Below are 24,155 nucleotides of genomic sequence, written 5' to 3' on the forward strand. Positions count from 1 at the left end.
TGAATGCATGACATTCTATTGACAAAATGTGAACGAATTTAATAATTGACAAAAATGTGAAAAACTCTGTTCCCAAATGCGTTCATTGTCAGAACTAGTCAAACACAAAATGCAAGTGGGACTTGCGTTAATTTTTTTTTTTTAATCTCTCAGGCGACCATATATATCGTCGTCGGCTTCTCCGACAAAGGAGAAGCCAGCAACCATCGTTGGCTTTTCCAGCGAAGGAGGAACCATCGACCAAACCTGGTCGATGGTTCTTCCTTTGCTGGAGAAGCCGGCGACCAAGGAGAGCCCAAAAAAAAGTAACGCAAGTCCCACTTGCGTTTTGTGTTTGACCAGTTATGACAATGAACGCATTTGTAAAACAGAGATTTTCACATTTTTGTCAATTATTAGATTCGTTCACATTTTTGTCAATAGAATATCATGCATTTACATTTTTGTCGGGAGAGAACTTTCTAAGGTAACCTAGAGAGAGAACCCCAATATTCCCAATTATTCTAAACTTTTCATACCTCTAGAATTATACTAAACATGGGAATGATTTTTCTACCATATAAATTCTCGACTTTCCCCTCTCTACCATATAACAACTCAACAGGTTGAGGCAGTGATGCCGTTTTGATCGGTTTCAGAGTTATATTGTCTCTTTCCTATCACACAGATCGAACGCAGCCGATCGCCGTGAGGACGCTGAAGATGGAATTCTCAGATCCTCCCTCGGATTTGTTAGTTGAAATCCTGGCTCGGCTCCCCAGCAGCAGAGCAGTTATCCAATTGAAATTGGTATGCAAGAGCTGGTGTTCTCTAATCTCTTCTCACTATTTTATTACTGTTTTCAATCACCGCCGCCATGACCCAATTCATCCCTCATCGTCTGGCTGCTTTATATTCCAATCTGGATTTGAACGCCGTTTGTTGATGGTTCGCTGGGGATACCATGATTTGCCCGGCGATTTCCACAGGCCCGATTTCAGTTTCCTTCCCTGTCCCCAAAGCAGCATTAGATTGATGGGTTCGTGTGGTGATTTAATTCTATGCTCCACCCGGACTTCGCCCTCCTGCCTGTTCCAACCCATATTCTATTACGTCTGTAATCTGCTAACCAAGCAGTGGGTTGCTCTTCCTCCTAGCCCCCAATTCCAATTACAATCCGTCTCATTTTCCGTTGGCTTCCTTTGCGTTCCCGCGCCCTGTTCCCTTTGCAGCAGCAGCAGCCAATGTGTTTTAGGTCACAATAATAATAATTTTATGGTGGTTCGAATTTGTGTTGCTCTTCCAGTTACTTCAATCCAACCACAGTCCGAATTCATAGTTCAACTCTTCTCGTCTGAGGAAGGTGAATGGAAAAGTGTTGTGGTTTCATCACCGCGGGCCGTAAGCTTTACGGTCCGTTCTTCTCCAACTCTTGTCTCCTATAAAGGGATGCTACATTGGCTGATTTCTGGCTTTATTCTGGTGTATGATCCCTATAATTGTCCCAGAAGATTTTGCCGTGTAATTGATACCCCGATTGGGATCGAGGATCGCTTTCAAACCATTGGACTATTTCAGGATCGTCTTCGTCTAACTCATGTTTGGTCTTTCTTATTACATATATGGGAGTTGGAGGACTACAACATGGGGGAGTGGAGTTTGGTGCACAAGATTAACTGTACAGCAATTCCCCGTCTCCCTGTCCTCCCAGTCCGGGATGAACCTGATCATCTTCCTCATCTTGATCCTATAGTTAATCTTGATCCTGAAATTAGAGAGACAGGATTTTGCTACCCAGATAGAATTGTTTTTTATTGGACCAATTCTGGGTGGTCGGTTGCTAATGGGATTGTCCATTGGATTAGTGATCAGGGGTGGCCAACACCAGTACCACCACTAACTGCCGGCACAATTCAAAGTAAGTTTTTTTTTTTTTTTTCTGTGATTACAATATAACTTATACATAGTATTGGTTCAGTTCAATATGATTATGTCAACATCTTTATCTATGACCTAAGTTAACAATGATGTTATCAAACTAAAGTTAAAAAGTTTCACTTTCATATAATTGGCTACTAATAGTGGTCAAAAGAATCAAAATTAACTGATAGGCTAACTATTTTACCAAACAAGACCAATATCTTTCTAGGAAATTCTAACTATTTTTCCCATTCTAGTTCCCTTGTGATTGATATATATATATATATATATATATACAAAATTTGTATAGCCTGCTCAGTGGCTAGCACATTTTCTTTGGATTATAGTTGAAATCAATAATGTTGAATTTGGATATTCTTTTTCTTCGGATCCTAATATATTTACATGTTATAATTGCAGATAATGAAAATGCTATTGGGATTCATAGCAAAAAGGTGAAAGACAGAGATATATATACTCTCTTTGTCACATTTTATCGGTCCTACCTAGTATTAATTGGTCAACACAATTCTTTCTTATTTGTTTATTTTCTTTAGTATTTTTTACTTATTTTTAAATTTGAAATCTTGTGTTTAATAATAATACTTTTAGTGTAGTTTCTAAATATATAAATTTTGCATATTAATACTGTGGGTGTTACTCTAACACTTTGACTGCCATGCTCAATCCTGAGTCCTTGCCCCTCAATCTACCACCTGAGGAGCGACTGAACTACTATTGGGCTAGTGCTCATTTTTTTCACTAGTGCATGTTGCACTAAATATAAAAATGTCTGGACTGCACTTCTGCATTCACACTGTCCATATTTGATCCTAGGCATCCCCAAGGGTTGACCTTTTATTACTTGAGCAGGTTAATTGACAAAGAGGGAAAATTTTTATTCCTTTCTAACTCACTAGTGCCATTATTTTAGTGTGCAGTGTGAACTCCCTATAATGCACTGTTTCAGTGAAACCTGATCTTGAAATTTTTATAGCCACAATAAGATGAATTGCAGGTGGCAAGAGGGACGAGGGTAAAAAAAATCTACTTTTTGATTTGAAGCTTGTGTACGTACTGTTTATTGTTCTTTTATTTACAGATGTTAGTAATTGGAAGTTCTGTAAGCATTGGCACTCTATGGGCTGTCTAACAAAAGTATCCTCTCATAATTTGTTTGCTTTTAATGGCTGTTTTCAAAAGAACTTGTCAGACTACATTTACCAAGTTAAACTATCCTATTTGAAGTCCAAAATCTTTCTTTGATTTATACTGTTTGGGAAAATATGAGCAATTTTCTTAAAGCATATTAAAGTATTTATCACCTTTAGAAAGATGTTTGGAAAAATCTGATTTTGTGGATTCATGCAAATGTAATGCACACACTTACTATATCCTTTAAAGGATGTTAAAGCTTATTATCCTTCATGGAATTAGACACTTTTTTTTATCTTCCCAGCAGACTTGAACTCCTCCAATCTTCCTGGGGAAAGGTTTTATCAATATGTTCACTTTAGTAGCAAGTGAAGTTTAAGCCAATGATTGTGTGATTACTACTCATAGCTAGCAAATGGTGCTTTGGTTAATTGGTTGTATACATGTGAAAATTTAGCTGCATTTCCTTTTTTGCCTGTCTTTTAGCCATGAAGCAAGGAGCACATCATGTAGTGCATAGCAAACTATGGTAATTATGTATTGGTGATATCAATATCTTTCGGTCAATACAGAATATGGTTTTTATGTGCAATGTTTTTTTTTTTTTTTTTTTTTTTTTTCTATTTTTGAAGGAAGTTTTTTTGCCAAGCCAAGAAGAAATCCATTTCATTGAATGCGAAATATATTACAGTACATAGATTAAAATACACATCTATTGCAAAAGATTTTTTCTTTCATTTCCTCACATCAATTGATTCAAAGGTTTACAATTAGATGATCCATTCATACCACTACTCAATAACCTAACACTAAGAACAACTATAATTACCAACAGTACAACCTAACACTAAGAACAACTATAATTACCAACAGTACAACTTTGAATTGCCAACTCTTAAACCAAGACTTATCCACTTTTCTTGCACCATTCCCAGCCAATCTGAGCCTCATTTGCAATAACTTCAACTTTTCATTTTGTTTATTCAATCTCTTAAGCAACTTTGGAATAATCTTCTTTGATCTTTACATATAGGAGGGTTGAAGCATTGTATGAACCCACATCCTCTACTCTACAATTGGAATATCAATTTCAAAAAAAAAAATCAATTTTATTAAAAATTCAAAGTGAAATCAGCTAAATTAACCTACTCCATTGTCTAGATATACCTAAAATCTTCGCATAAGGTTTTCATTTGTCCATGAAGTGATCACCTTCAATTGATTTTCGCATTTTCATTCTGCCATTAGAGTTGCATCACCATAATCGCTACTCTCTCTTTGGGAATTTGAGGAGGCATATTACCTAGCCATTATGTTTACCTTCAAAATAAACCTTGATTATTTGAAGAAGATGAATAAAGATGGCAATAGGACCGCGCGGAAGAATATGAGAGAAGATGGAAATCGATGGACAAGAACATCTATTGAGAAAGATGAGGGAAATAGGTCATTAGTAGTGATAGAGAGAAAATATTATTTTATCCATGCTATAAACGAAAAAAGTTTAGTTAAAGTTGAACAAAAAAACTCCTGAAAGGACGAAATTCGTTAAGAAAATAATAGTCATGGATCAATTCTGCAAGTTTTAAAAGTCGTTGATCAAAGTTGTTAATGATAATATTTATGGGATCAAAGTGTAAAAAGCTTATCACACTAATGACTAGTGTTTATTGTCTTTGTTGTTCATTGCATTTGAAGTAAATCTTTATCTAGTGTTCATTATCTCTAAAATACTTGAATTGCTTGTCACATTTTTAAATGATGTTTTATTGGAGAGCATATAGGGAAGCTAACAATGGCATAAATTGGATGGCTTTTGGAATCTAAATCTAACACTTATATTTTGAGTACTCGCCAATTTGAAAAAATTAAGCACTATTATTTTTTTTTTCTAATTAGGTGTATGACTTTCTAATTAGTATCAGATTTGGTCCCCCAATCTAATTTTCCGGCCACACATTGCTTAAATTCTAACCGAAAAAATAATGTGTTGTAATTAGAAGGGTATTTTGGTCCTTTGAAATATGTTTTATTTGCCTCTTTTATTTTTATTTTTTTTTCCTTTCTTCCTCCCCGTTATTCTCCGTTTCTTATTATTCTCATTGTCTTCATCTCCCATTCTTCTTCTCAATTTCTTCTATTTCTTAGGTAAACCCTAATAAGACAATACAAGCTTCAATCGATTCTTCCTCCCACGTTTTCTCGGCCTCTCCATTTCTTCTATTTTCCGCGTGAACCCTTATAACACAATCCAAAGTTTCAATCGATTCTACCTAGTAAGGACTTATACGAAATACTCACTAGGAAGATATGTTTCAGCTATGATAGTCAAGGGACCCAGAAAAAATGTCAATAAAAGTAGACACATGCCCGCTCAGATATTGCACGACTCAATTATATTGCACTGCATTTTTTTTGTTACCTCAAAAATCGTAAGGAATCAAGATAAATGAAGAGTTTTTTCTTCTTCATTAAAAAAAAAAAAAAGGACTATGATCATTCATTTTTATAGTTATTAACAATTGTCGATTCATTTCAAAAAAAAAAAAAAAAAAAACAATTGCCGATTAAGTGAATAACAAATTATTGATGTTTATTAAATGAAAAATCTAGGTAACAAGGGTGTTTGAGTAAATATTTTTTTAAATAAAATTACTACTTTTCACCAGCTAAACTATTCCGTACAAATAACATTTGCATTTTGCAAATTTTAAAATTTATTTTGTTGTTTCTCTATTTTCCGGCCACACATTGCATGAATTCTAACAAAAAAATAGTGTGTTGTAATTAGAAAGGTATTTTGGTCCTTTCAAATATATTTTATTTGCCTCTTTTTTTTTTTTTCCCTGTCTTCCTCCCCCGTTATTCTCCGTGTCTTATTATTCTCACTATCTTCATCTCCAACTCCCATTCTTCTTCTCAATTTCTTCTATTTCTCAAGTAAACCCTAGTAAGACAATACAAGCTTCAATCGGTTCTTTCTCTCACGTTCTCTCGGCCTCCCCATTTCTTTTATTTCTCGCGTGAACCCTTACAACACAATCCAAAGTTTCAATCGATTCTACCTAGCAAAGGCTTCTAGCTACGAAATACTCACTACGAAGATGTGCTTCAACTATGATAGTCAAATGACCAAAAAAAAATTGTTAGTAAAAGTAGACACGTGCCCGCTCAGACATTGCACGACTCAATTGCACTACATTTTTTTTGTTACCTCAAAAATTGTAACGAATCAAGACAAATGAAGAATTTTTTCTTCTTCATTAAAAAAAAAAAAGGACTATGATCATTCATTTTTAAGTAGTTATTAACAATTGTCGATTAAGTGAATAACGAATTATTAATCTTTATTAATTAAAAAAATCTAGGTAACAAGGGTGTTTGAGTAATTTTTTTTTTTTTAAAAAAAATTATGCTTTTCACCAGCTAAACTATTTGGTACAAATAGCATTTGCATTTTGCAAATTTTAAAATTTATTTTATTGTTTCTCTATTTTCCGGCAACGTACACATTGCATGAATTCTAACAGAAAAATAGTGTGATGTAATTAGAAAGGTATTTTGGTCCTTTCAAATATATTTTATTTGCCTCTTTTATTTTTCTTCTTTTCCCTTTCTTCCTCCCGGTTATTCTCTGTTTCTTATTATTCTTACTGTCTTCATCTCCCATTCTTCTTCTCAATTTCTTCTATTTCTCAAGTAAACCCTAATAAGACAATACAAGCTTCAATCGATTCTTCTTCTCACGTTTTCTCGCCCTCTCCATTTCTTCTATTTATCGCGTGAACCCTTACAACACAATCCAAAGTTTCAATCGATTCTACCTAGCAAAGGCTTCTACGAAATACTCACTACGAAGATGTACTCCAGCTATGATAGTCAAGAGACCCAAAAAAATTGTTAGTAAAAGTAGACATGTGTCTGCCCAGATATTGCACGACTCAATTGAACTGCATTTTTTTTTGTTACCTAAAAAATCGTAACGAATCAAGACAAATAAAAAGTTTTTTCTTCCTCTAAAAAAAGGGACTATGGTGCCAAAAAAAAAAAAGGACTATGGTCATTCATTTTTAGTAGTTATTTACCACTGTCGATTAAGTGAACAACGAATGATCTTTATTAATTGAAGAAAATCTAGGTAACAAGGTGTTTGAGTAAATTTTTTTTTTTTTTTTTTTGAGAATAAATATTTTTTTTTTAATTATGCTTTTCACCAGCTAAACTATTTGGTACAAATAGCATTTTCATTTTGCAAAATTTAAATTTTATTTTATTGTTTCTCTATTTTCCTTGAATATCACATCTTGCTCCCAATTCCCAAACACAGTTTACAAAATTCCCCGCCAAATCCAACCGTCAAGAGAGAGGCTCCAAAACCGGAGAATCTCCCTCCCGCCATTGTTTCTCACCTCTACCTCACTTTCTCGCTGTGTCTCCAGAAAACGTAACAAACAATGGCGGCGGCGGAGGAGACCGCAAAAGACGATACCAAAATACACGTCAATCAACTGCCATTGCCATCGCAGCTGGCCGTATCGCGGTTGTCCGTTGACGGAGAGGATCTAATCGAAGAGCAGAGAGTGGAGTTCCCGTTGTTCAGGCCGACGTCACAGAGGAGCGAGAACTCGTGGATCATCTCTCTTTTCGTGATCATCCACCTGGTCGTCTTCGCCGCCACCATGATCGTCAACGACTGCTGGCACAACTCTCACGGAGACTGCGCCATCAAACCGCTCGGAAGGTTATCCTTTCAGCCCCTCGCTGAGAATCCCTTGCTTGGGCCCTCTGCGTCTGCGTAAGTGCTTCTCTGTTACAATCACTGGATTTGAATCGTTTTGATTACAAGGTGTTTGATTGAATTTACTTCAAGATTTTATCTAGATTATTCACTTTGATTTTTGTTTGCAATTGTATTTTTTAATGTAAAATTCTTATTACTTGATACCTAAAGTTTTTGTGAGATTCTTCTAATTCTAAGGTCTTTGCAATTTCCTTCAGGTTATTCATGTTTGCTTCATATAGGTTAGAAATTCATAGTTTCAATTTTCTTGATAATGTGTTGTCATGGAATTTTGTTTTTGAAACTTTGTGATTCTCAATGAAACTATGAATTTCTAACCTGTTTGTTGGATTAGCTAATTTATTTTGTTGGGGCACCATTCCAGTCTAAGCCATTGCTTGGGAATCAAAATGAAGTGAAGCATGCTAAGTCTTGAGATTCATGTATGAGTGAAACATTTAAATTGAGCAATCATTTGGGCACATTCTATATGACTTTTATTTAAAGAAATGATTAGTGACTTGCATTGTCTCCTTCCTAATTTCTGTTAGCCAGATTAGCATTAATGGAGGTAACAACTGTTGGCATGCATTCGAATATTAAAACTGTTGCATATCATAGATGTCAAATTAATTTTTTTTACAGACTGGATAATGTTGGCGCTATTCGGCAGACATTATTCACTGATCATCACCAGTTCTGGCGTGTTTTAACAAGTCCATGGTTGCATGCTGGGCTTGTCCACATTATCATCAACTTGTGCAGTGTAGTCTTTGTTGGAATTCACTTGGAGCAAGAGTTCGGATCACGTAATCATTTCTGTCTTATTATTATCCATGTATTAGAAGGGCTACATAATTGTTTCCAATGTGTTATGTTAATGTTTATCCCATCTTGTTCTGCAGTAAGGATTGGAGTTACCTACATACTCTCAGGTGTTACTGCTACCTTGCTGGCTGCACTCTTTGTTACAGATAACTCATCAGTTACTTCATCCAGTGCATTATTTGGATTGCTTGGTATGATGCTGTCTGGGCTCATTAGGTATTGGAAACATTACACTAAAAAGGTATTTGGTTCTTCTCCTAAAGATTTTCCTTTTCATTTTTGCTGTGTGGAAAGGAATTTGATCTCTCCTTGTGATTGCAGCTTGCAGCTATTCTGCTATTTTTAATCATCTTGATGATTAATCTCATCCTCGGCCTGGTACCATACATCAACAACATTTCCAATGTTGGAGGATTTATATCAGGATTCCTTATTGGGTTTGTGCTACTATTCGAACCTCAACTTGACCGTATCGCTCAAAAGAAAGGAGGTTTATTTGAGTATGATCTCAAGCACAAAGTTCAAAAGAAGCAGAAGTGGGATAGGCCAGTTCTGAGGGGTGTTTCTCTTGCCATCCTCGTGTTTATGTGAGTTCATGTTACTCTATTTCAGGTCCAATTCACTTGTGTAGCCAGCCTTCAATTAGAACTTAAAAGCATTGTCCTGAAATGCAGATTTGCAGGAGTTTCTATAGCAGTTCTGCGTGGCACAAATGTGAGCAAGTATTGTAGCTGGTGTCAATGCATAGATTGCATTCCATCCAAATGGTGGATCTGTGCAGACAAAGCGAAGCACTGCGAGGTATTGTATTTGTTTGGAACTTAGTAATTGTGGATATGTAACGACTAAAAATGAAAAAAATTAAACGTATCCCGTTCTGACCTTGCACATTAGTATCCATAATGAAAAACAAATCAAGATAATGGTGACAAATTTTGCTGCTGCAGAAATTTGCAGTATTATGTTTCATAGAAGGTTAGAGTATGCAAGATTCTTGCATTGTGCATGGTCAAGGAAGGGAGATGGATTTATGAGGAGATTGGCATGACTTTTAGTTAACTAATTAGCATGAATCAAAATTCTTGCCTTATTCCTGCAACTGCACTTATCTGTTGTTGAATTTGAGATCATTTGGACTGACAGTATGATCCCAGCCAAATTTAATGTGATTTTCCACTGCTTGCTTACCTGCTACTAATTCAAAACTGTGCGTTTTTGCAGGCCATGATCTACTCAGACCAGTTGACCTTGACTTGCACAGACAATGGAAATTACAGAGTTCTTCCCTACACTGACATCTCTCCGGGAAGGATGGAGGACTTGTGCAGTCTCATATGCTCTTAGATGGTAATATGCATTACACAAAACTGACCAATTCAAAAACATTACATCAATGTTTTTCCTATATATACTTCACAAATATGATAATATGCAGTACAAGGATTGAACAATTCAAAAATATTATACCATCTTTTTAGTGATGAGGAAAACCCACACGGGTTGGTTAAACACCGTCTTGTGATCTTAGCCGGTAAAGGTCAACCTAGGTTTGGCCATAGTTGATCAGCTCAAATAAAAAAAGACAATAGACCGCCCAGACCAAGAGACAAACTCGGAACCTTGACCATCTTTATGAATTGAACTTGTGACTTTTTAAGTATGAAAATTATTTCCTCCAACACCCTTAGTAAGAGATTTTGAGAGCTTAACATTAGTCTAACGTAAGCTAAGAAACTTAACGTATCAAAAAAAGTACAAAAACTATATTCTACTCATTCAGTCATCCCTTTTGGGTAATTAAAAAGACACTCTTTTGTAGTATTGCAAACATTCTTAACAAATACCATAACAAAACGAATATAAAGTAGCTTAATATAATTTATGCTTTATCATTCGTTAGCTACATTATTTGTAATCATCAAAATAAATTAGAGGTCCATATCTTATATGAAATTGTTTAATTCAATCTCTTTTAGTCCTTATACATTGATAAATAAAATTAAAAAACAAAAATATCTAATGCGGTTAACCAAAAGAATTCACTGCACTCGCCTCCTGTACCACCTGGAGATCACCCGACAGTTTCACAGACGCTACAGATGACACCGGCACCTGGTTTCAGATGTTATTTCGACGCAAGCTTCATACCCGCTACAAAGAAGGCCACTGTTGGCGCAGTTTTGCTCTCCAACAGTGGAGGTTTTGTTGCGGCGCTCAATGGTCCATTACATGGCTGCCTCTCACCTCTTATGGCGGAATCCATGGCGTGTAAGGAAGTCCTTTCTTGGCTGAAGAATCGCGGTGTTGTTCAAGTGGTGCTCCATACCGATTGTGCAAACCTTCAACATTTGCTCTCAACAAATCACAACGAGTTGTTCTCTTATATTGCATTTTCTATTGAAGCCTCAAAGGCTATTATGTCGTCTTTTATTCATTGTTCTATTTGTTTGGTACCTAGGGCTGCTAATCTAGGTGCTCATGTTCTGGCCTCTTTGGCCTTTCATCAAACTCAGTTTCTGTTTTGGTATTCTTTCCCTCCTGACGCTATTGCGGCTTTGATTTAATATACCACTATTGTTTGGTTTTCAAAAAAAAAGAAGTCCAGAACTATTAAGATTTAAGATTACTCATGTGTTTACTAATTTGGCATTAATAGGTTAATTTAAAATGTTATACGCAGTATATATAATTGTAATTTTTCAAAGATTTAGATATTTAACATTTGTCGCTGCATTGCATAGATAGAAATGAAACATTTTTTAACTTTTTAATTTGTAATAGCAAAAATTAAAGATAATTTCGACTATACACTATAAAGCATTTATACCACCAAAGCACTACAAAGTGCTTACAAAGACAAAACACTATCAACATTCAACAAATCTGATAGTTTGATACAACAAACAATTTAAACATTAATAAACATGAAAAACAGCAACTGATGTTGCTCTAGTCAACTTACAATTGAACCATCCTAAAAGAAGAGTTCTCCAGCCATCGTTTTCACCATGCTCTTCACCTGTGAGCAACGCAAGAAAGTTAAAAGATTAATAAATAGAGTCACAAGGCGAACTTAACCTAGAGTGAGTGCAATTTCAAGTACTAGTTACGGGCTTTCCCGTAAATTTAAAAAGTTAAAAAAGATTTTGTAAAATGCAAGTAGCAAAATAAAGGCATTTCATATCTTATCTCCTAGTTGCTATCTTAAAAGTGAATATTATTTTACACTGAATAAGTGATGATGAAGTTACCTGCTTTGCTGAGAGACCAATCTCTTGCAAGTCTTCAAGCTATAGCGCAAAATAATAATTAAAAAATGATCAGAAACATACACAAATACCACAAATGATAATTTAAAGGAATATAATCCGTTCTAAAATTTTCATGTTCTTACCTTTTTGAAATGCTCAGGAGAGTTATCACGGAGTTCAAGAATGTACTGAGCTCTCTTTTCTCCTATGCCCTGAATATTTATAAAATAAAATTCAATAACGTCTGAATTAATACAATAATAATAATAATAAATAAATAAATAAAAATGTCTCATTACCTTTAATCGTTTCAAGTCTTCCCTATAAATCAAAAGAAATAAGTAGCAAATTAGAAGAAGAGGAGCATGAAAAGTAAACCAAGTACAAAGCTACTATTTGCCACTGGCATTGGAGTGCAAGGAAATAGTAGAGAGCAGAGAGAAAAAAGGATAAAAATAAATATCACTCACTTGCTAGCAGAATTCATAAACTTGAGATATTCTCCAACAAAGGAATCCTACCAAAGAAAAAAGTGCTAAGTAATTAGATGATGTGGTTATAGAGTATATATGTATAGGATAAATACAATGTATTAAAAAAAAAACTAAACTAAACGCATACCTTTACTCTAGAATTGCGCTCACTAAATGCCTCCCAAGGACTGTTATACTTGGTGATATCCAATTTATCACTAACCCGAAAACCATTTTCAATAACTGGAGTTTTAGGCTCCACTGTATGAAGGAGAACTGCTTGGCTTCCCTCCTCTTGCAATTTTATGGCCAATGGAGTAGAAGCCTGCAACTGTTTTAGATTATCTGTTAATGCTCGCAATCTTTCACTTAGTAATGGTGATCCAGCTTTGGTTGTGGTATAAACTTTGTTCTCCTTTTCAATATCACCACCTGTAATATGGTCATATAACCCAAAAATAAATAAATTTTGGTCTAATGACTTTGTTAACTAAATTACAAATAACCTACCTTCTCCGTTTGTGAATCCTATTGCTTCACCATGATTGCCTGAAGTAATTTCCATGCCTTGAGGAAAATTCTGAGAAATTTAAAAAAAAAAAAAAAAAAACATAAATTGTACCCCAACACTTTCCCAAATAGCTTCTTTGCAACTGGTATAAAATTAGAATTGCTCCAACAAACAAAGATGAAAAGGTGCTAAAAACCATTTTAATGTACTCTATCGTCATTCAATTAATATTTTCATTTTTTGCTTAAGTTCATTCAAAAGGATGCTTGAAGTGATAAAATCCAATACCTCTTCATTCACGGAAGTTTTTATCATGGAAATAGAGTCTGTCTGAAAAGGTTCAAAAGGGACCTCTGCCTGCATTACAATCAAGACAAGATATTTGTTATTGTGTTATGCGCTTCGTTAAAAGAGTGTTTCAAATGATAATGCCCAATACCTCTTCTTCATGCAAGGAAGATGTTATGGTGGAAATAGTGTCATGTTGAAGCTCAAACTTTGTGACTACAGAATCATTTGGTGGGACCTCTGTCTGCATTACAATCAGCATGAAAAGTTCAATATAATTCATTCAAAAAGACATTTCAAAAGATAGTATCCAATACCTTTTCGTGCAAGGAAGATGATGCTACGATGGAACCAGTGTCTTGGAGAAGCTTAGACGACTTTGTGGCTAAAGAATCATCCGATGGCACCTCTGTCTGCAATACAATTAGTAACAAGTAACAGTTATGTGTCCTTGCTGATCCTTGTGATAACTTCTTTTTATTTAATTTACAATTAATACTCCAACTTATAGGTTACACTCATTACCCTAGTCCAAAGGGACAAAAAGAAACATTTCTTCTGCATTGAAAAACTAATATTCATCAACCATTCAAAAGTAAAGCATACAAATGTCACAATCAACCAAAACATTTGAAGATAAGGAATGTACAAAAAATATTTCATACACAATAGAAAATGGTAATTCATCATGATTGTCAGGAGATGGGGGACTCAATCCAAGGTATAACAAAAGTTAACTTCAATAATCTAACAATTGATATATACCTGCTTAGAAGCCGTAACTTTGCCCCCACTAAACAGTTTCCTTCAAAATAGGAAACAAAAGAACATAATTTTAGTATATGATAGATACAACACTGTACCAACTTCAATTAATAAAAGGAACGAACACTACCTCCCATTCCACACACTAGTGGATTTCTTTAAAGAAAAATCATGCACACCACTGTTAGTTTGCTTTTTCACACTTGATGGGGTAGTGGGTGGTCGTATGTCCCGTTTGGTAGAACTCCTACATTTTGTTGTAGAGTTTCGAACTGCCATCTTGATGTTTTCACATGATCTTGAAGCCAAACTTACAGCGTAGATAGTGTCTTGACAAAAGATCGGGTTCTAGAAACAAATGTCACAAATTAGCAATACTAACCATGTCACCATATTTTGTGACTAAAACTTATGGGAGGTAGTAATAACACGATAAAACTAAAAAGAAGACAGTAAAAAATGCATACCATGCAAGCAAGCATCAACGTGTAATTGTTTCCCCCAAGAGACTCCTTTAGCATCCGAGTAAGTTTGTTTTCTCTATAAGGGACATGATTATTTGTGTTGAGTGCAAACACAACATTCATTATGGAATGCAGAGACATGTTTATTCTAGTACTCTCTGCAAGTGTTGCTCCGTCTCTAATACTACTTCTGGAATCCTCATATCCTGAAAGACAACATTACATTACGTATGAGGAAACAGAAACAGACAATAAGTACATTAAAAAACTGAGCACATATTTCGCTTTCTGAAGTAAAAAAGAATTACCTGCTAAATCGACAAAGTTTATCACACCAACAGGTTTGTCAATCTGGTTTTCATCAGGAGATGAAACATATACTATCAAACCCTTATGGCTCCTTCTTGGCACTCCAACTGATGTCTTCTGCACTTGTTTGCATAATGTGCCCCGACCAAAATATATATCATGAAATTCTGATAAGGATTTTATTGAGACCTATAAGGAAGTAATAAAGCAACATTAACATAAATGTCAAATGTGATTATTAATCTTTTCTGTTCAAATAAATAATTCATTAAATGCCTCAAAGGCTATTCTGTCATCTTTTACTCATTTTTCAATTAGTGTGGTACCGAGGTCTGCGAACCGAGGTGCGCACTCGCTTGCTTCTATTGCCTATTCACAGGCACATTCTTTATTTTGGGATGCTATCCCGTCCGACTTTATCTCGTCTTTGATTTAATGAAGCTTGCGTTGTTTGTTTTCAAAAAAAAATAATTCATTTATCTCAAAGACTGCATAAGCTTGCCTGAGAAAGTCCTTTGAGTTTCACTTTGCCTTGGGAATCTTCAAGTACTTGAACTTCACGTTGGTCTGGATCCAAAAGATCATAAGCACGCTCTTGAAACACCTCAAAGAAAGAAATGGACACTCTCTTTCCATTATCCTCTACTCTAGAAAGGATATCACCAATTGCAGAAGTTGCCAAACCCTACAAAAGCATCCAAAACTTTCTACATTCAATTTTGCAGATTTAAAAGGTTAATTCATTTAAAGGAGGGTTAGACAGAGCTAAATAGCCCACACACCTGAATTGTATAAGTTTTACCACTGCCTCTAGCTCCATATGCAATAATTGAAGCATCTCTACCAGTGAAGACATCGGAGATAGCAGGCTTTATCTCTCTTGAGAATACAGTTTCATCCTCTCCTTGGTCATAACAATTATCTAGTTCAAAGGTGTCTTTACGGCTGCAAATAATAGTAATGTCTTAGTCATTCATGAGTCATGACCTCAAAATTGAGAATCAGCTCAAAAATCATGCCAAAATAAATTATGACCTAACAATTGAAATTCAGCTAAAAATTCATGCCACAATAAATTGAGATATTACTTTTAAATTTGAAAATCAAATCAACTTCAAAGAAGAAAGACAAAAGAAAATCAGTTCACTAAGGATTGAAATCTAATAGAACAAGGATATGTAGATTTGATGGAGACAAAAACAGATCAACTAAACACATTATTGTCAAATTTAATCTAGAAAAATTCCGGGCAATCGCTTATCTCCAGTACATGTTACAAACACTAAATTTAGGCAATAATTACGCCGATAATAGCCCAGCAGATAAATCACCTGACAATTTTCTAGAGCAAAAACGTCAAGTTGTCCCGATAAAACCTATTCCGAGTTAGCATATTCCCAAAGCAAGATTGCAACGCCAAATAACAAGATGCAAGGGAATACAAATAAAATTGTCAAGTAAAAATACTGAATTACGATTTCACGTTGAGTAATTAGCGAAAGTACCTGGTTCCTTTGTCTCCAAACAAGATTGTGACTTTTCCAGAAGCATCTTCGTCTGAAGATTTGTTGACAGTGATCCACGGCTTAGAGTTGCTCAGAAACCCTAACTCTTGATCTGTAAAACCTCTGATTTTTCCGACGATTCGCACCTTTCGAGACGGGTTTGAGGCGTGGTTGAGTTTGAGACGGCTCAAATCTGGCGTGGAGGAGGCCATGAGAGGAACTCTAGCTTGAAATTAAGAAACAGCTCTGAAGAATCTGCGATGGAGAAAATTGAATGTAGTCTGTAGAGGAAAACAGAGAGAAAGTTGTGTATATAGAAGGGTAGCCGTTAGCCGATTTTGTTTTCAAATTCAATCAGTGCCCGCTCCTACTAGGCGATTTGGAAACAATGTTTTTTTTTTTTTTTTTTTTAAATAATAATAATAAGAAATTATGTTTAATTTTGGTTTGGAATTAAGAAGTTTCTAAAAGGGCAAATTAGTTACTAAATTACATACAAAAATATAATTGATCATCTAATTTTTAAAAAAAATTGTAATTGGCTTCTTAGCATGTCAATTTTGAAAGGTTAATCGTCATGTTAATACTCAATTTAAAAAACATGTCAATTTTAATAATTCACTGAATAATTTAAAATATATTTCAAAATTAAAATTAAAAATAGTACAAATTAAAAGGTCGATATTAAAATTTTCATGATTTTATTCCTGGGACCTCTTATGGTTAATGAAATATACCTTCTTCATATTTAGTGATAAACATTTAAATCTTTGTAAAATTTAAAATTTAGGATTATATACTCCATATAACACTTTTAATTTAGCATATTAATGCAAAATTAGTAAACACATAAGTAATATAATGGTTCTGGTTAATCGCATTAGATTTTTATTTATTTTTATTTTTTTAATTATCAATGCATAAGGGCTAGAAGAGATTCAATTGAAAATTTTGATATTTACAAAGAATGTAGATAATGAATGATAAAGCATAAATTATAGTATGTATTAAACATTTAAGCTACTCTATATTCGTTTTGTATGCTACCTGTTACGATTATAATTTTTGTGTGAATACTAAAAGAGTGTTTTTAATTATCTCGAAAGGAGTGATCAAGTTTTCATACTTAAAATGGCGCGAGTTATATAAATAAAAGAAACATGTTATATGTACTAGTATTTTGTAAGTATAAGTAAAAATAACGATGGTACTCCGTATAATTTTATTTTATTTTTTGGATGATAAGGAAAACTCGTAATCACTACTTGATAGTGTGTATTGGATAAATACTATTCATATGTAAAGTTCACAAACCACACAAGAGTGACCTTATGTAACGAGAGCACCAACTCAACTAAAAAGGCATATCATAACCTTTTGGTTTTAAAATCCACTCCTTTCTAGGCATATGTTACTCGTCATTAATGTTGATTGGCTCAACCCAAACACCATCACCAACAACTTGGTATTTTTTTTTCTTCTTATACAATCACTATCCGATAATGTACATTGGGTAAACCTGCTTTGTAACCCTACTGAAGTAGAATTTGTAATATAGTGATTATCAAATCAATTGTCTGACTAACTCAACTATGATTGACCATTTGGTATAATTGAGTTGGTTAACTGTTGCAATGCATATTATTATTTTTGTGAAGTATACATAGGAAAAACATTGATTTGTAATGTTTTTGAATTGATCAATTTCAAACGGAGAAAAACTGCAACTGGTGATTGACGAATGGTTGTCAATCGTCTCATTCAAAAAAAAGGCAACCACTATGGTTGCTTTCAATCGAAGGAGGCGACTGAATTGATCGCCTTCTTCGTCGATCGGGAGAAGGCGACCAGTTCGATTAACTGGGCATTGATTTTTTGTGAATGGAGGTCGATAGCAACTATTGACGATCAATGACGGTGTGCTTATCAGTAACCTGTTGATTACCAATAAGTTAAGGTTATTTTACTAATTTTAATAAATTGAAGTGTTTAATTACACATTTCAAAAATTCAAGGCTTATTTGATTTTTTTTTTTGAAGAAATTTGATTATTTTTTATAAATTAAGTTTTCAAATTTTTTTTTTTTTATAAATTAAATTAATTTGGTTTTTTTTCCTGAAAATAAATTAATTTGGTTAGTCTCGCTTGATTGTATTAAAATTGTAAAATTATAAAATTTACAAGACATAAAAATATTCTCATTTTTTTTTTCAAAAAAAAAAATAATATATATATATATATATATATATATATATATATATATATTCTCCTTTTGCTGTTGTTGTCATGGTCGTCTATTTCTCTGTTTTGCTCTATGTCTATTTTCTCTTCTCAATAGATCGCCTTTGTCTGATTCTTTCGATCCCCTTTCACTCTACCATCGCAGGCCTGCATTTTCTCTACTTTTGAGATCAGCATATCATAATCTTTCAGATCTCATATGATATGGAACCATAAATTCCTCAATCAAGAGTTTAGGGGTTTGATTTTCAAAGTGTAATCTCACTTCTGCAAACACTTTCAGGTAGCTATTCCTCTCTTCTTCCTTTGCTTATCTGTATTATTTTTGGTTAGAGTGATATTCTCTGCTCCATATAATACACTCTCAGACTCTCAGTAAACCCAACACCCATTCTCATTTGCATATCTTCTGATCCTTTCTTAGACCCCGTTGCTATCATTACCAAACCTAGACATTCTTACCCAACCCATCACCGCCGACCACGATCCTGGATCAAACCCAGAGCTTCTTACCCAACCCAACCCATCACCGCCTACCACGATCCCGACGATCCCGGAGCAATCCTCCGCCGCCTGCCTGCTAGACCTCTCGTAGGAGTTGTTCCACGGGATCAAGTCTGCATGCGGGTCGAATGCTTACACTATCCGCGACGGAGCCACCGGAGCAAGGGTTCTTGTGGGATCTGTCGGATAGAATTTAAACCCTCACCATATGTAGATTCGGTGGGGAAACCATCCAGTGTCGTTGGCTTTGCTGTGCGAAGGAGAAGCCATAAATGGTTTATGCCTAAGTTTGGTTCGAAATATGCTCAGGTTCACATGAATACTTCTGCTGCTCAAGGTAATTTTTCTGGGTTTTTTAACAATATTGCAGCTGCTCAAGGTAATTTTTGACTATTTTACTCTGCTATTGTGAATGTCCATTTCCCATTTGCATTATGATATTGCAATTATGTTGATCCAGAAGCTGTGATTGGATGTTAGGGTGGGAAATTAAAGTTCACATATTTAACCTGTACAGCAGAAAAGTAACTCAAATAATTAAGTATGATGCTTTAGGCTAACTTATTTCCGTGCTAATTTCTTTTACAGATTCTGAAAGTTTCATATTTCTGATTTTTTGAAATAGTATAGTTTTAACTTTGTCATCTTAATTCTGCAATTTAAAGGAGGCAGTATGGCTATAATGGATGGTGTCTCACTCATCTTTGTATGTTTACCCAATTTTCACTTTGGCAGGATGCGTGACGCCCCTGTTTCATTTACATCAGTTGGACATAGTGACTGGTGAAAGAGGAATAGGAAATAATTGTCTTTAATTCAAGCTCTAAGATTCTTTCAGGAGAATTTTTATTTGAAAAAGAATAATATGAATTTAAAAAAAATGCATGAAAAAGTTGACATAATTTGGTTAGAAATTGTTATGTTGGATTATATATGTTGATGACCTGTGTAGTTCATCTGTTGAATACGTATAATTTAGTCTGGAAATATGTTATTTGACAGAGAGATTCAAACTTGTCGTATAATTCTTGAATTTTGCTGAACTCCTCCCCGCCGGCGCCGGCGCCATACACACTACTCTTTGGGTTGAATTTTGCAATTTGCATATGGGTGCATTAACGTTGTCTGAACTTTCATGGGTCTGCAAATGGTGAAGAAGATCACGGGTGAACTTTAAAATATAAAGCTGATGAAGAATTGGACATGAAAGGACAAAATTACCCTTCTACTTCACAGAGACTTAACCTCAATTTGGACGGTGGACTAAAATTGTCCAACATTTATTAAGTCTGGACAAAATGTGACAAAATTAATAAAGTCGGACTAAATGTGTCCAACGCCCAATAAATGTAGGACCAAAAAAGGATTTCACTCTTTTTCGTTATATAGGCACACAGATACATGTTATAGTTTCTCTGTCTCTCTATTTTTTTAGTCTCTTTCAATGATCCATGTTACTGTTGGATTCAGATGGGAGAACTGAAGAAATTAGTTGAAGCAGGTAAAGTGTTATTTGAAGCTCACCGGAACACATTAAGGAGGGCACACGCAGTTCATTGTATCACCGCCCTGCAACCTGAGTACTCCTCCTGGGATCACGACATTGGAGAGGAGATTATACCTCGTTTCAGGTTTCTTTTAATTGTTCCTTTAACTTGTTACAGTTAGGTTAATTGAGCAAGTGCAGATCCTAATTAGAATTGTTATTCTGTATTGTGCATAGCCTAAGTACATGCTTTTTTTTTTTCTTTTTTTTTTTTTAATATTTTTTATGCCTTACAACATAGACATGGATATGCTGATAATTATTGTACACATAATATTGGATTGAGAAGATCTTACTTCCTGCAGTGTTGTGTAATATTGTGTTTAGGAAATTTGTTCATAGTTTTTATACAGCCATGGTTTTAAGTTGGTCCATTGCAGATGATAGCAACTTTTGGATTAAATAAAATGCTCAAAATTAAGTGTTTAGTCTACTATTTTATCAGTACTTTAGAAGTCTCACTGGTACTACTTCTGATTCAAAGAATCTGAGTTTTGATTTCTTTCTTTACTTTTACATGTCAATAGAATGGCTTCTTTTGTATGATTCATTTCATGTAGACATTTATTTATGCTTGACAGGTACAGAGGCAATACAATGTAACATATATTGCTTGCTCATCTTAATTTTTCATTTATATATCTGCTGAAACATTTGCTAACTAGACCAAATTTTATGTGCTGTCAACTACATTGTTAACATTTGGAAATATGTTCTACTATCATTCTGTCTAAAGTTTCTTCTTTGTTTCCCCCCTACCATTTATCTGTTCTTAATTCTGTCATGGCCGAATTCTGGAGTTCAGTAAAAATTGGTGGTGCATATTAGCCAACCCAACCACATTTTGTGCTGCTTGTCTTTCCCAGCTAACTTTTGTGCCTTTATCTATTCATAGATACACTTCCTGAAACTGAAGAAGAGATTACAATGGCTCTGAAGACGACAACTACTGCTTCTTTCTGTTCCATCCGTTCTCTCTTCCTCTCACTCTCAATCCTTTGTTCTCTCTCCATCTATTTCTTTTTCTTCACCAGTACAACCCCATCACTACATCTTCAAAATCTCCAAAGCCCCTCAAGTTCCATTAAAGTCTTTGTTGCAGACCTTCCCAGATCCCTCAACTACGGTCTGCTTGAGCAGTACTGGTCCATAGACTCAGATTCTAGGCTAGGGAGTGAAGTAGACAATGAAATCAGGAAGACCCTTTTACACAAAGGTTCTCAAAAGTTCCCTCCATATCCTGAGAACCCACTGATCAAACAGTACAGTGCAGAGTACTGGATCTTGGGTGACTTGATGACCCCTCCTGAGTTGAGAAATGGCTCTTTTGCTAAAAGGGTGTTTGATGCTGAGGAGGCTGATGTGATCTTAGTGCCATTTTTTGCAACATTGAGTGCTGAGATGCAACTGGGGTTGAATAAAGGAGCATTTAGAAAGAAGGTAGGGAATGAGGACTATGAGAGGCAGAAAATGGCTGTGGATACTGTGAAGCAGACCAAGGCTTGGAAACGCTCTGGAGGCCGTGACCATGTATTTGTTCTCACTGGTAATACCTTAGATTACAATGTGTTTTCTTGATTGTATTTTTTAGTCTCTGATTGTCAAGTTATGTTAAAACTTGAAGTATTCATTGGCAGACCCAGTTGCAATGTGGCATGTTAAAGCTGAGATTGCTCCAACGATTCTCTTAGTGGTGGATTTTGGAGGGTGGTATAAGCTCGATGCAAAAGCAGCAAATGACAGCTTACCAGATATGATACAGCACACTCAAGTTTCATTGCTGAAGGACGTGATTGTGCCTTACACCCATTTACTACCTAAATTGCAGTTATCTGAAAACCAGAAGCGCCCTACGCTTATTTACTTCAAAGGAGCTAAGCATAGGCATAGGGTTAGTATTTTTAACTCATCAACTTTACATTTTCACTAGATTCAGTGTGATAAGAATATGGTAATGTGGTGGTTTTTATACCACTTCACAGCATTTAAAAGTTAACAATTATCTGCACTTAGAATCCTCTTTAAATTTCAGTCCATTTAGTATGTGGAATTGTGGAAAAATTAGTATTAATTGATATTAATTTTTTCAAAAGTTAAGTGGGGAAAAATTAGTATTAATTGAGTATATAATAGAATTTATATGATATAATTTTTCAATGTTTAGCTATAGATGTGTCCCTGAATCCAGCTTGTTTTCTATGTGCCCAATTTTTGTTTATGTTTCTACCTACAGGGAGGGCTGGTTCGAGAAAAACTATGGGACTTGCTGGTTAATGAGCCCGGAGTAGTAATGGAAGAAGGTTTTCCAAATGCCACCGGGAAGGAGCAGTCAATTAAGGGAATGAGAACGTCAGAGTTCTGCTTGCACCCAGCAGGAGATACACCCACATCATGCAGACTATTTGATGCCATCCAAAGTCTCTGTATCCCGGTCATTGTTAGCGACAATATTGAGCTCCCGTTTGAAGGGATGACTGATTATTCAGAATTTTCTGTCTTCGTAGCAGTAAGTGAAGCACTGCAACCAAACTGGCTTGTGAGCCATCTTAGGAGCTATTCAAGTGCACAGAAGGATAGACTTCGGCGTAATATGGCTCAGGTCCAGCCCATCTTCAACTATGACAGCGGTCATCAAGGTGGTATCGGTCCCATACCTCATGATGGCGCTGTGAACTCCATATGGAAAAAGGTTCACCAAAAACTACCTATAATCAAAGAAGCTATCATCCGAGAGAAAAGGAAACCTCCCGGAGTTTCTGTTCCACGCCGTTGCCATTGTACTTGAAGCTATTATCCTATGGTACAGCTAATATTTTTTATTTATTACAAAATTTTGCCAGCTTGGTTCCCTTGAAAACTCAGTAATCATTCATTACATTTCTTGCAACTGTAGATTGGACTTGCATGCTTTTACAACTCATGCCCATTATCTATGTTTTACCTGTTGTTGTTGACGTAAACTTCATTTCTTGTTATATAGCAGATTTGCTTTAAAGCTTGTGTGATGCCTTTCCCTCTTTTGAAACAATTGTATCATGGTAAATTTGTATGGAAATGCTATGACCATGGTGGCAGCTCTTTGTGATGGATGTGCATAGTTGCCATTAATGCTCTTCGCTATGTTGTTCGTACTTTATTGATAAAAACATATTTTTTTTCTTAACGTGATATGAAAGTGGACCTATTTTGAGAGATGTAAATATGTAATCATGTAAGAGAATTGGCAGATAGTCTTAATTTACAAATAGACATGTCAACCTCATAAATATTTGTAGTTTTCTCATTTTTGGTTGTATTACCTTCCTCTTTCTCCTTGACTTAGTAACATCCTCTAAAGTTTAAACAATGACTAAATAATGACTAAATATATCACTAAACGTTATACGAGAAAGCAACTAGGTTTAAAAACTTTAAGGGGGTGTTTGGTTGGGTGTAGTTTGGGGGGAATTGGAATTCATTGAATTGCAATTCAATGAATTCACAAACTACATTGTTTGGTTGGAGGGAATTGCAATTCCGCGGAATTGCAATTCCCTCCAAATGATGAATTGCAATTCATGGGGTACCCCCCATGAATTGCAATTCAGTGGAGAGGAGGAGCAATTTTGTTGGTGTAAAGACAATTTTGCCCCTCC

At 35.1% G+C, this 24,155-nt stretch overlaps 4 protein-coding genes across 7 annotated transcripts; 3 read left to right on the forward strand and 1 right to left on the reverse strand.

The window, feature by feature from the left end:
• The first annotated feature begins 579 nt into the window (after positions 1-579).
• LOC116021131 lies at positions 580-2,547 on the forward strand. Its single transcript, XM_031261741.1, has 2 exons — positions 580-1,897; positions 2,320-2,547. Exons 1-2 carry the CDS (start codon positions 703-705, stop codon positions 2,454-2,456), a joined length of 1,332 nt encoding a protein of 443 aa, XP_031117601.1. The 5' UTR covers positions 580-702; the 3' UTR covers positions 2,457-2,547.
• A 4,870-nt stretch (positions 2,548-7,417) lies between these two features.
• Positions 7,418-10,026, forward strand: LOC116021280 (RHOMBOID-like protein 8). The gene is made up of 6 exons (XM_031261906.1): positions 7,418-7,849; positions 8,480-8,643; positions 8,740-8,903; positions 8,984-9,249; positions 9,337-9,463; positions 9,884-10,026. The coding sequence occupies exons 1-6, from the start codon at positions 7,509-7,511 to the stop codon at positions 10,004-10,006; spliced, it is 1,185 nt and encodes a 394-aa protein (XP_031117766.1). The 5' UTR covers positions 7,418-7,508; the 3' UTR covers positions 10,007-10,026.
• Positions 10,027-11,507: 1,481 nt separating this feature from the next.
• On the reverse strand, positions 11,508-16,521 carry LOC116020758 (kinesin-like protein KIN-10C). The gene is made up of 17 exons (XM_031261276.1): positions 16,229-16,521; positions 15,506-15,668; positions 15,226-15,408; positions 14,723-14,912; positions 14,418-14,620; positions 14,081-14,298; positions 13,951-13,990; positions 13,503-13,598; positions 13,337-13,429; positions 13,186-13,254; positions 12,897-12,966; positions 12,535-12,818; positions 12,384-12,430; positions 12,213-12,234; positions 12,057-12,125; positions 11,914-11,952; positions 11,508-11,681 (listed from the first exon to the last, which is right to left on the reverse strand). The coding sequence occupies exons 1-17, from the start codon at positions 16,438-16,440 to the stop codon at positions 11,637-11,639; spliced, it is 2,043 nt and encodes a 680-aa protein (XP_031117136.1). The 5' UTR covers positions 16,441-16,521; the 3' UTR covers positions 11,508-11,636.
• A 2,000-nt stretch (positions 16,522-18,521) lies between these two features.
• Positions 18,522-23,594, forward strand: LOC116019924 (probable arabinosyltransferase ARAD1). 4 transcript variants are annotated; one of them, XM_031260309.1, is made up of 6 exons: positions 18,522-19,311; positions 19,710-20,323; positions 20,445-20,605; positions 21,416-22,066; positions 22,158-22,411; positions 22,754-23,594. In XM_031260309.1, exons 4-6 carry the CDS (start codon positions 21,448-21,450, stop codon positions 23,303-23,305), a joined length of 1,425 nt encoding a protein of 474 aa, XP_031116169.1. In that variant the 5' UTR covers positions 18,522-19,311; positions 19,710-20,323; positions 20,445-20,605; positions 21,416-21,447; the 3' UTR covers positions 23,306-23,594. The 4 variants fall into 4 exon arrangements, with proteins under 4 accessions (XP_031116169.1, XP_031116170.1, XP_031116168.1 ...); XM_031260310.1 differs by having other exon boundaries at positions 19,977-20,323; XM_031260308.1 differs by lacking the exon at positions 19,710-20,323.
• The last annotated feature ends 561 nt before the right edge of the window (positions 23,595-24,155 follow it).

Source organism: Ipomoea triloba, chromosome 5, assembly GCF_003576645.1.
Source record: "Ipomoea triloba cultivar NCNSP0323 chromosome 5, ASM357664v1".
Lineage (NCBI taxonomy): Eukaryota > Viridiplantae > Streptophyta > Magnoliopsida > Solanales > Convolvulaceae > Ipomoea > Ipomoea triloba.

What these genes read in the sequence shown, in the direction of transcription:
- LOC116020758 (XM_031261276.1), bottom strand. Translation starts at nt 16,440, where the DNA reads ATGGCCTCCTCCACGCCAGATTTGAGCCGTCTCAAACTCAACCACGCC. An exon ending in GTAAAACTTATACAATTCAG is followed by an intron (nt 15,409 to 15,505) that starts GTGTGTGGGCTA and finishes ATGCTTTTGTAG; the next exon opens with GGTTTGGCAACTTCTGCAAT. An exon ending in CGTTGATGCTTGCTTGCATG is followed by an intron (nt 14,299 to 14,417) that starts GTATGCATTTTT and finishes ATTTGTTTCTAG; the next exon opens with AACCCGATCTTTTGTCAAGA.
- LOC116019924 (XM_031260309.1), top strand. Translation starts at nt 21,448, where the DNA reads ATGGCTCTGAAGACGACAACTACTGCTTCTTTCTGTTCCATCCGTTCT. An exon ending in CCATGTATTTGTTCTCACTG is followed by an intron (nt 22,067 to 22,157) that starts GTAATACCTTAG and finishes ATTCATTGGCAG; the next exon opens with ACCCAGTTGCAATGTGGCAT. An exon ending in GAGCTAAGCATAGGCATAGG is followed by an intron (nt 22,412 to 22,753) that starts GTTAGTATTTTT and finishes TTCTACCTACAG; the next exon opens with GGAGGGCTGGTTCGAGAAAA.
- LOC116021280 (XM_031261906.1), top strand. Translation starts at nt 7,509, where the DNA reads ATGGCGGCGGCGGAGGAGACCGCAAAAGACGATACCAAAATACACGTC. An exon ending in CTTGCCATCCTCGTGTTTAT is followed by an intron (nt 9,250 to 9,336) that starts GTGAGTTCATGT and finishes CCTGAAATGCAG; the next exon opens with ATTTGCAGGAGTTTCTATAG. An exon ending in ACAAAGCGAAGCACTGCGAG is followed by an intron (nt 9,464 to 9,883) that starts GTATTGTATTTG and finishes GCGTTTTTGCAG; the next exon opens with GCCATGATCTACTCAGACCA.
- LOC116021131 (XM_031261741.1), top strand. Translation starts at nt 703, where the DNA reads ATGGAATTCTCAGATCCTCCCTCGGATTTGTTAGTTGAAATCCTGGCT. An exon ending in AACTGCCGGCACAATTCAAA is followed by an intron (nt 1,898 to 2,319) that starts GTAAGTTTTTTT and finishes TTATAATTGCAG; the next exon opens with ATAATGAAAATGCTATTGGG.